The sequence below is a fragment of the Elephantulus edwardii genome, unplaced genomic scaffold, assembly GCF_000299155.1.
Source record: "Elephantulus edwardii isolate Elephantulus edwardi_28Jun2011 unplaced genomic scaffold, EleEdw1.0 scaffold00075, whole genome shotgun sequence".
NCBI classification, from domain to species: domain Eukaryota; kingdom Metazoa; phylum Chordata; class Mammalia; order Macroscelidea; family Macroscelididae; genus Elephantulus; species Elephantulus edwardii.
The window spans coordinates 13,502,400-13,513,689 of NW_006399825.1; the positions used below are offsets into that span (position 1 = coordinate 13,502,400).

Below are 11,290 nucleotides of genomic sequence, written 5' to 3' on the forward strand. Positions count from 1 at the left end.
TGAACCCATCTTACTCAGTCTCTCCCCAACCCCAAGGACAGTCCCATTCTACAACAGTGGCATCATGTAATATTTGTCCTTTTGTGACTAGGATATTTCACTCAGCATAATGTTCTCCAGAGTCAACCATTTTGAATAATATTGCATGAGTTCCTTGTTTTTTAATGGAAGACTCAATGTTGTGAAAATGGCAATACTACCAAAAGCAATTTACACATTCAATGCAATCCCAATACAAATACCAACCCCATTCTTCAAGGAGATGGAAAAGGCAATCTCCAATTTCGTATGGAATGGAAAAAAGCCATGAATAAGCAAAGCACTCCTTAAGAATAGAAGAACGGTAGGAGGTATCTCACTCCCTGATTTCAAATCAATGTATACTTTCATCAAATTTAGATTTTAAAGTTAGCAAAGACTGCTAGAGAATGATAGTGTGACCCCCTTTTGGGGTTGTGTTTGTTTTTAGCAATGCACTAAATGATTTTTAATTCATGTAGAGCAGTTGGATTCCTTTATACATTTTCTAGTGGTCATCTTTGTAACCAGTGTCCTTGTATTTGATATTGTCTGATTCTGAAGAGTTTAGTTTTTCCTTTTAGATCACTCTCAACCTTTCTACGCCCAGGTTGCCTTTAAGTAGGTGGTTCTTTCTTTCAAGCAAGTAATGCAAATTATTCCCTGGAAAAAAAATTAGAAACCACTCATTCTTGATGTTGGATAACTTTTTAAGACAGTTGAGATTTTTAATAACAGAGTTTTTTCAGTTACTAAGAGCCTTGGTTTCTCTATAATGAGTTTTTCTGCAATGAAAATATAAACATTAGGGAACTTCTACCATTTTGCTGTGCATGTGACTACTTCACATTGTTGTTGTTATTGTGTGTCATCAAGTTGGAACTGATTCATAGCTGACCCTCCAGTGGGTTTTCAGAAGCAGTAAATCACACGAGAGGTGATTGCCCATCCTTCTCCTACAGAACAGCTGGTGGATTCAAACCGTGTGCCTTTAGGGTTGCAGCACAGCTTCTTACTACCAGGTCACTAGAACTCCCTACTTTACATTGTTGTTATATGCCATTGAGTCACTCATAGCGACACTATGTACAAGAGCCCTAAACCCTGCCAACCTCACTAGTCTCTGACACACCTACCCCCATGATTCCAATCACTGAATCGAACCATCTCATTGAGGGTCTTCCTCTCTTGTGCTGTCCCTCCAACCTCCCAAAAATAATGACCCTCTCCAAAGAATGGTCCCTCTTTTCAACATGCCCAAAGTATGTTAAGATGAAGGTTCAGAATCCTTGCCTCCAAGGAGCAGCCTGTTTTCACCCTCTAAAAGTAAGATATTCTTGAGGTCATGACTATCAAATGGATCAGTATTAGTGTATCAGAACATTGTGCTGCCAACAGAAAAATACTGCTGGTGAAAGGACAGAAGGCAGAGGTGGAGGAGAGGAAGGGGTGCATCTTCAGGCAGAGAATGTTGCACAGCTCATCATTGGCATACAGGGGCTTATATTGCCTATCCTTTTCTGCTGGATGGTCTGAACACCGACACTGCACACTTAACTATTCAGTTTTTCTTTGATATATTCTTGTCTGTACTGCAGGTTAATCTGGTTGACCTTAATTTCACTTCTAGGGAGAAATGATAACCGTTTAGGATGAGATGAAGAAATGTATCCACTTACACTAATTTCACTTGGTTTCAGTTTCATAGTTGCATTCTTCATCGTGACTTTCTGGAATGTGGCATAAGACTGACATGGAGTAGGTGCTGGTAGCAAGTATTGATTGAGCGCCTACTGCATGCTAGGCATTGTGTCAGAATTGAGGGACCCGTGAGGAGGTGAAAGGAGTCAAGGTGTCAAGGGAGAGATTGTGTGGTCAGATAGGACAGGATGGATATATGGACTATGTGATACTTAGAAACCACCTTTGAATTGGTTCCAACGCATGGACAATCCTCTTTCTGAGGCTGTCCGTTTTTATGGGAAGAGACTGCAGTTCTTTCTTCTGCAGAGCTGCTGGTTGATCCTGAACCACAAGCATTTAGGTTTGCAGGCCAACACAGAGCCCACTAGAACACCAGGGCTCCATATGCTATTTATAAGACTGGGAAATGGAGTGATGTGATAAGAGGTGGGAGGAAATGAGACAGATGGCATTGTGGCTGTCTCATGATCTGTCAAAGTCTCCTAGAAAAGTAGTTGTTTTTCACTCTTTAATATTTTCAAATGCCAGAAATACTAGAAAACAGCTATGTCCAGAGTGGAAGAGGCCCCTTCAAGGAGTCAAATAAGATAATTAAAGTGACCTTTATCAGATTTAGCAATTCATTATTAGTATGCTATAATTTACCTTTGTAAAGACAAGCAAAAGTAGTGGTCTAAAATAACTCTGTTTTCAACTCTTAGACATAGTCCAGTGACTGTAGTTGAAGAGTTTAGAAAAGAATAAATTATCTGTAGAGAGAGGCAATTAGAATGCCGTTAGTGAAACCTCTCTACCTGTTGGTGCTGGGAAAGCAATCCTCGGAGAAATGTTTCCATCAACAGTTTTGTTTATGTCTGCTCACAGTGCTGGTAGCTGACTTAATTAACTAGAAATGAAAAAAGTTTCTGCATCTTGTCGGGTATCTCCAAATATAATGAGTTATCACTGTCATTATTCTTCTTGTTATTTGGATTTTTATCTTAGAATAAATACACATACAAGAATTTCATTTCAAGTAATAGACTCATTAGTGGCTACACACTGAACTACTAAGTGAATTGATAATTTGAGTAAGGATACATGTATAAGGTACCTATATCTGGTTTATTTCTATATCATAAGGTTGTCTTTCAGCTCTTCCAGGATACCTGGCTTTTTGAATATACGAGACTCAGAGTGGCTCTTTTTGTAAAGTGGCTGTCAGTCACTTTCTGACCTTCCTTGCAGTTCTTCAAATGATGCAGAAGCATTGATTCTGCCCATTCTGCAGTTGAAGAAACAGTACCAAAGGTTACTAACAGGAAAATCTATTGTGCAGAATTACAGAAAATCAGATTATCAGGAAAGGATCTGAGAAATCTTCTGCTTAGATCCAGCCCTTTCTTTTGCAAAGAAGGAAATGAAGGCGTCAGTGACACCCTCTTATTCCTAGTAGAATCTTTGGTTGTCATTGAGTTACAGCCTTAGGACTGACTGGGGTCAAGTAAGTGGTCAGTCGTTGTGTATTATCAGCCATTATCGTGTCTGTAGGATGGGGCAGAACCCACACAGGAAGTCAGATGACCTAACATTCCAGTGCTCTTTAACCAGTTGCCATTGGGTCACTTCTGAGTCATGCTAACCATGTATGTGTCAGGGGAGAGCTGTGCTCCATGTATGTAATGTAGAATTTTAGTGAAGTAGATCACCAAGCATTTCTTTGGAGCATTTTCTGCATGGCATTAACCTTTGGGTATCAGCTGAGTGCACTAACCAGTTTTACCACCCATCTTAGAGATAGAGAAATGTGTTTGGATCAAAATAAACATAGTGAGGGCCACAGTGCCCAGTGCTGAGCACTGACTCAGTGCTAAATTTTTTCTTCAGCTTTGCCTATGTGTGTTTCCCTTCAATCCCCTGGTGTTCTGGGATTCCTACTGTTCTCATGTGCATTTTACATAAGCAAAGCTTGTGTTAATGTAACTCTTAAAATGTTGCACCACTGATAAGAGAGACTGAGGCAGAGTTTAATCCCTCCTCCATCTGACTCCTGAATCTCTGTTCTTAACCTTATTCTAACCCAGTAGCTAGCATTCAATACAGCTCACTGACTGCATCTGGCCATCAGCCGTTCTGTAGCTATGACTGTGTTTCACTTTTTAAAATTGTTGGGGGAAAAACCCCAGAAGAACATTTTGTGACACATGGAAATGATACACAATTTTAATTCCAGTGTCCATAAATAAAGTTTTATTGAAATAGCACCATTCATGTTCATTTCAAAACTGTAACTACTTCAGCACTACCATGATGTTAAATGATTGGGACAGAGATTATGTAACCCACAATCCCTAAAATATCTAATATCAGTCATTTTATAGAAAAAAATTGCAAATTCCTGTCTTGTATACTGTTCCTTAATGATTATCTTTTATGAGGTTCCTTTATTTAGAGCGTAAGTGTGATATTTTTCTAGGACTCATTTTCTCCTTTTACCTATATTTGACTTGGTTCCATGTGAATTAACATATCAATTAAATGATAATGTCAATATGAAATCTAATCCCTTTGCTGTTGAGATTCAGCTGCATGACATAGCTACCCTATAGACAGAGTAGAACTGCTGTATAGGGTTTCCAAATCTATAAATTTTATAGAAGCAGAATACCTTTCTTATGAGAAGTGACTGGTTGATGAAAAATGCTGACCTTTAGCATCTAAGCATTTTAATCACTGTGCAATGCTCACTCCCAAATAGTGAGTCCAGTGTGTGAAAGGAATTCACCTGTAAATTGTCAAGAGTGTGTCTTTTTTTAATAGACTGAGGGATTATTTGTTAATAGATATTGGTTAACCTCTTGGTGAGGCAGTGTTTACAATCTACGTGGACTTAGCTTTTTGTGTTCTACCTGCCCCTCACATCTGCTTACTGAGATGATTATTTAAATTTACATAAATCACTCTATTTTCTTTTCTTTGTAGTGGTCTGCTGTCTTCTGATTATGTGGAGATTCATTATGAAAATGGAAAACCACAGTTTTCTAAGGTATGTTTAACAGTGTTTGGATAAGTATACTTAATCAAAACTGTTCAGTGTACTGCATTATGTTGTTATCGATCTCAACACATAGATCAAGAAGCAGTTGTCAGGACAGAACAAAGGGACATTGAATGTTATAAAATCAGGATGGTGTGTTCATTTTAAAATCAGAAAAGGTATGACTCAGGGCTATGGCCTTTCTCCATACTTACTCAACCTAGGTGTTGATCAAATAACTCAAGAAGCTGGACTATATGAAAAAGAATGTGGCATTTTAGAATTGGAGGAAGACTCCTCAACAATCTTTGTTATACAGATGACACAGCTTTGCATGTAGAAAGTGACAAGGACTTGAAGCACTTGTTGCAGAAGATCGAAGACTTCGATATGGATTACAAATAAACATCAAGAAAACAAAACTCCTCACTACCATACTTCAAGGAAACATTGTAATAGATGGAGAAAGGATTGAATCAGGAATTTAATTTTACTTGGATCCACAGTTAATATCCATGGTAACAGCAGTCAAAAAATCAGAAGCCCTGTTGTGTTTGAAGAATCTGCTGTCACCAAACAACAAATGCTGGCGAGGTTCTGGAGAAATTGGAAGCCTTATTCACTGTTGATGGGAGTGTAAAATGGTGCAACCATTATGGAAGGCAGTATGATGCTTTTTCAAAAAGTTGCAAATAGAAATACCATTTGACCCAGCAGTTCCACCACTGGGAATGTACCCTAAAGAAACCAGAACTGTCACCCAAGCAGATATATTCACACCCATGGTTATTGCTGCATTATTCACAATAGCAAAGAGATGGAAACAGTTCAAGTGACCATCAACAAACAGATGGACAGAGATGCTATGGTATATTCACATGACGGAACACTATGCAACATCAAAAAACAAGGAACTCATGAAATATTCTAAAAAATGGGTGATCCTATCCTAAAGAAACCAGAACTGCCACCCAAGCAGATATATGCACACCCATGTTTATTGTAGCTTTGTTCAAAATGGCAAAGAGTTGTAAAGAACCCAAGTGCTCATCAACAAACAAATGGAGAGAGAAACTGTGGTATATTCACACAATGGAATACTATGCTGCATTGGAAAATAAAGAACTCATGAAATATTATACAAATAGGTGACCCTGGAAGACAGGCTGAGTGAAATATTTCAGTCACAAAAGGACAAATACTGCACAATTCCCCTGTTATCAAACAGGACTGACATGGGGGTTGGGAGGAAACTAAGAAATGAGGGGATAAATAATGCACGCTGCATTGAAATAGATGAGAGTGAGAACTGCTTAAAAGGAATATATGATTAGTTATTATTTGCATGACAACAGTCCAGAATAAGAGCTGAATAGTAAAGTGGACTGAGTGAGGGGGGATTGTATAACAATGTAATTTTTTTTAAAAGAGAAACTGGTGGGGAGGGGTGAGCAGTGAGGAAAATGCAAGAGTGAATGAATGGAAATCCATGTTCTCTATCAACTTTCATTAAAATCTCAGTAAAGGAAAGAAAAATCTATTGTCAAGAACTGCTGCAAAGCACTGAAAAGCAAGGATACCAGTTTAAAGACTATGGTGCGCCTGATTCAAGCCATAATATTTTCAGTTGATTCCTAAGCATCTGAAAGTTTCACAGTGGATAAAGAAGACCAAAGAAGGATTGATGCTTTTGAATTGTGGTGTTGGAGAAGTGTGTTGAATATTGTGTGGACTGCCAAAAGAACAAGGAAGTCTGTCTCGGAGAAAATACAATGTACTTTTTAGAGGCCAGGATGGTGAAACTTTTTCTCACATACCTTGGATATGTTGTTCTTCAGATGTCTGAAAAACGCAGAGAAGAGAGGAAAAGCCCCGTAGAGTTGGCTTGATCCAGTGAGTACAGGTATGGGCGTGAGCATGGCAGAGGTCACAAGAATGGTGTAGGAGAGGACGGAGTTCTAAGCTTGTGTTTGTAGGGTCACTGAGAGTTGTAGTTGGCTGGATGGCACCTAGTAACAACATCTCAACCTTCATTCAAAATGCAGTTACATGCATAGACAAGGTACTATTTTAATGAGAAAAATGCTATTAGAACTCTTAGAGTTCTAAAAATTCTGTATATTTGGTCAATAAAGAAATATTTATTATTTTCTTTATGCATGCATACATACAATGTCTTATAAAAAATGGTAAAAAGTTTCATATCTGAAAGTAACTTAAAGTTGGAAATAAAGGAGAACACAGTATCTGAATTGTAGTAGTGTTAGAACACCTTTTTAGTCCAAATGATGTACGAAGGTGCACAGAAGACAGACAGCAGGGAAGGATGCTTTAGGGAACCATCCCCCTCTTAATGTTTAATAACCTTGGGGATAGTTTTTTATTTTATTTTATTTTTAAAATAATTTTAATGAACATTTACAGAGAATTTGGATTTCCATTCATTCATTGCTGCAGGGGATAGTTTTATTCTTGTCTTCAAACAATGTCATTCAGGCATAGAGAGGTCTAATAGGTCTACTCATGCCATTTATCAAAATAGAAAGATACTTGGATGCTTGATCTCCTTCATTTGAGAATTAATTTTTGTTCTCTTCAGAGAATATCGATAAGGAAGAAGTGGGTTTAGATTAAAGCAGGGGAGGGATTATTTGTAGGAATGGAATACAGTGATTCCCACCACTCAGGCCGTAGCTGCAGGAAGAATGTGATGTTGAGGAAGTCAGGAGCACCACCAGTCCTCAACAGTGTCCCCAGAGAACACAGATATGGGATAGGAGATAGAGGGAGACAATGTGGGCGGGGATTATTTGACTTATTTCTAGATTGCTAACTGAGGTATTCTTATTTGCGGTGAAATGACCATAAATCGCACAGAAGAAGGTTGCCCCTAATTCTCTCCTGGAGCAGCTGAAGGAATTTAACTGCTTGCCTTTTGAGTAGACAGTGCAATCCCTTAACCACTAGGTCGCCATAGCTCTCCCCCCCCCCCACAATTTTTATTAGTGTTGCGTAAAAGAACACCTTTCATGTGTGCTGTGCAGGAGAAAGAATGGTGGATTTTGGTTAGATTTCATCTCAACAAATATTTGTAGGTACCATTAATTGTAAATGCTGCCCAAAGGCCAGGGCATTCTTTTGTATTCATAACTGTCCAATTAGCAGTAGGCAATTTATAATTTAATGTATATTCCAGCCTTTGGATTTGGTGACATAGATTAAAAACCTCTATCTATCCTAACTGTTGCCAGTTCTTGCCTTAGGCGGCATCTTGGGGTTTGTTGAGTCTCCCTAAAAGTTGATGCTGTGGAAAGTGAACAGAAATGCTAAATCAAGCACAGCAATGGGGTTTTCTGGCATTGGTACAAACCAAAGCTACTGTCAGCTGTGCCAGTCCCAGCCCCGGGAGCACTGCGGATGCTGAATCATGAGTCTGGAGTGGAGAAGATTGCAGGAGAACTTTTAGACTCAGCAAATGGGCCACCTTTGTAGGCTGCAGTAACCTGATCCAAACTCCTTGCCAAGAAGTTCAGTCAAGTTTGGTTCCTCCCCTCCCCCCCCCATTTTTCTGAGGCAGAATAGCTAATTGGCCTTCGAGGTCATTTGAGGATCCAAAAAGGAGATTTTGTCGTTAGTAAGACATTTCAAATCTGTACTAGTAAGAACTAAATTTTAAATAAGGAATTTCAGCTCTGACTGAAGAAACTGCTTACATTTCTGTTCATTGTGGTTGGTTTTTGTATTCATTACTCTTTTTTTCTCATTTGTGATCCTTTTTCTCCAAGCAACTCATACACTCAAACTTATTAACTTCTTGATAGTGAAAGAATGAATAGTAATAATATGTGTTTTATGTAACAACATCTATGTTTATTCATGTGTCTTATAATGCCCAAGTAGACAGCATCCAATTTAATATATGTGAATTCAAATTCTGATCAGAGCATTGTTGTTGTTGTTATGTGTCATCAAGGTCTGAACCCTGCCCTCTTCTGAGCCAATCTCATTAACTCTGAGACACCTACTCCCTTGCCCGAGTTACTATATCAGGCCATCTCATCCGGGGTCTTCCTCTCCTGTGCTGTCCCTCCACCCTTCTGAGCATGATGTCCTTCTCTAAGGTCCCTCCTGGCCATGTCCCCAAAGTATGTGAGATGGAGCTTCAAAATCCCAGCTTCCAAGAAGAAACTTGGTTTCATCCTCTCCAAGACAGACTTATTTGTTTTTTTGGTAGTCCATGGTATGTTCAACACTCTTCCCCATTACCACAACTCAAAGGCATCAATTCTTCTTCTGTCATCCTTAGTCATTGGCCAGCTCTCTGAGGCACAGGAGGGAATTGCGAAGACTATGGGCTGGATCAGGCACACCTTAGTCTTTAGGCTGACATCATTGTTTCTCAGTACTCTGGAGAGGTTCCTGGCAGCAGATTTTTCCAGTGCAATTTGTCTTTTGATTTCCTGACTGCTAGTACCAAGAGTTTGATTGTGGAGCCAAGCAAGCTGTAATTGTTATCGACCTCTGTCTCGTCTCCATCTTTCATGATGCTGTCAGTTGGCCCAGTGGTGAGAATTTTTCTCTTCTTGATGTTGAGTTTTAATCCATATTGAAGACCACAGTCCTTGACCTTCTGCAGGTAGCACTTCAGGTTCTCCTCAGTTTTGGCAGGCAAGGTTGTGTCATCTGTCATCAGAGCTTTAGACTTAATGCTTTTCACAAGCAGCATTATATATTTCATGTTTGTAGTAAAAAGGTGATTGCAGTTGCATGCATGTGAGAGCAAAATACATAATAATCTATAATGTATATGTCCTGATAATAATAATAAATTTCAGTACTACTAACTTATGCATATACTGCACTTTCTTTCTAAAACGTTTCCTTATAGCAATATATACTCATTGGCAGCAACATCCAGGCTCATGTGTTGCACCTTTTTTTTTTCTTTTTAGTGTAGTAGCTTTATTTATTTCTTTATGTAATTTCTTTCACTGATATTATCATGAAGTAAATCATGTTTCCCAAATAGACAAATGCTAGTAATGGCCAAAGACAAAGGAGTATTGATTTGGAAATGAAGCAAAAGTTATAAAACACCACAAAGTTGGAATAATCAGTGAATGCTCACAATTTAGGCAGTTGCAGCATTTGATAATCACAATCAATGATCTTTCAAAACAATGAAACATTTCTCCAGGTAGTTAAAGGTCAAGTCCATTGAAAACTACAAGGCTAGTGAAAATGTGAGAAGGGTCTATATTAAATATGGAGAAACTGCTTTCCGTCAGGGATAGAGAACCAAACTCCAAAGTGGACCCCTTGCAGCATGTCACCAATCACTGTTACGACACAAAGCTTGTTTGAGATGCTTTATACAGAGGTCTTGTAATATGATGTGCACAAAACAACCAAATCACCTAGGGTCCTGTTTTCTAGAACTTACTGTGCACATCTAGTAACGTGGGAAAAAAATTAAGACCAAAATATTTTATAATCTTAAAAAGAAAAATAGGTAATATTTAAGAGGAATATTTCATTCCTGTCTTGTGGGCTCTTGTGTGTCAGGAAGAGTGAGGATGGCACAGGACAGAACAGGGTTCAGGTCTTTTGTTTTTAGGGTTGCCAGGAGTCATACTCAACTTGATGCACCTAACGATAACAACAGCAATATTGTATCAGGATTTTTTAACCAGACAATATTAGGACCCATTTTAGCAAGCTCGTCAATAATTTTTTAAATCTTTGTGGATTAGGGTGTTTTTTTAAGTTTTATAGTGTTCCCCCAATTAATTTTCTGTTATTTGTTTAAAATTACCTTAGTAAGAGACTCCCCCCCCCCAATTATTCATTAAACAAATATTTACTGAGCACCTGCAATGTCACTGTTAATAGTCACTGTTAATGCGAGTAGTCACTGTGCTGGGGACATGCACGTGAACTAAATAGATACAAACATCTGCCCTGTGGATCCATAGTCTAGCCCTCCCTTTCTTCTTTATCACGGTCCAGTCGTATTCCAGGAGTGCTTCCCTTATTTTATCCCCACTGGTCACAAGCTCCTTATGCAGGCTCTTTGGTAGGGATGTAGTAAGCCTTTGTGTGTATGACTCCCCTAGCTCGGAGCAGGAAATTGGTGCAGAGGAGAGAGCATTTTACAAGGCAGCGTTCTGCCGACCCTGTCCCCTATGGGTGTCAGGAAGATGCCAGTACAACAACAAAGCTGTCTTCCTACAGTGTCTATTGGAGAAGAATCTCCCTCCTCCCCGCTTTAAAAAATTTTATATTGGTTTAGGTGCATTTGATACAGGCCATGGTCTTTTCAATCACTTGCTGTGTATCAGAGGGCTTTACAGTGAGTAGGGAGGAAAGAAGAATTGATGCCTGTGAGCTGTGGTGCTGGAGAAGAGTATTGAATATACCATAGACTGCTAAGAAAACAGACAGGTTCATCCTGGAAAGGGTTAAACCAAGCTGCTCCTTGGAGGCAAGGATTCTGATGATTCATCTGACATACTTTGGACATGTTGCAAGGAGGGACCAGTCCTTGGAGAA

General features: G+C 39.0%; 1 protein-coding gene across 1 annotated transcript in view; it reads left to right on the forward strand.

Annotated features, from left to right (window-relative positions):
• The window catches only part of ADAM23 (ADAM metallopeptidase domain 23), a 225,903-nt gene that overhangs the window by 107,959 nt on the left and 106,654 nt on the right, over window positions 1-11,290 (forward strand). The window contains exon 4 of the mRNA XM_006889120.1: window positions 4,684-4,747. Within this exon, the coding sequence (XP_006889182.1) occupies window positions 4,684-4,747 (64 nt within the window). The remainder of the gene's footprint in view (window positions 1-4,683; window positions 4,748-11,290) is intronic.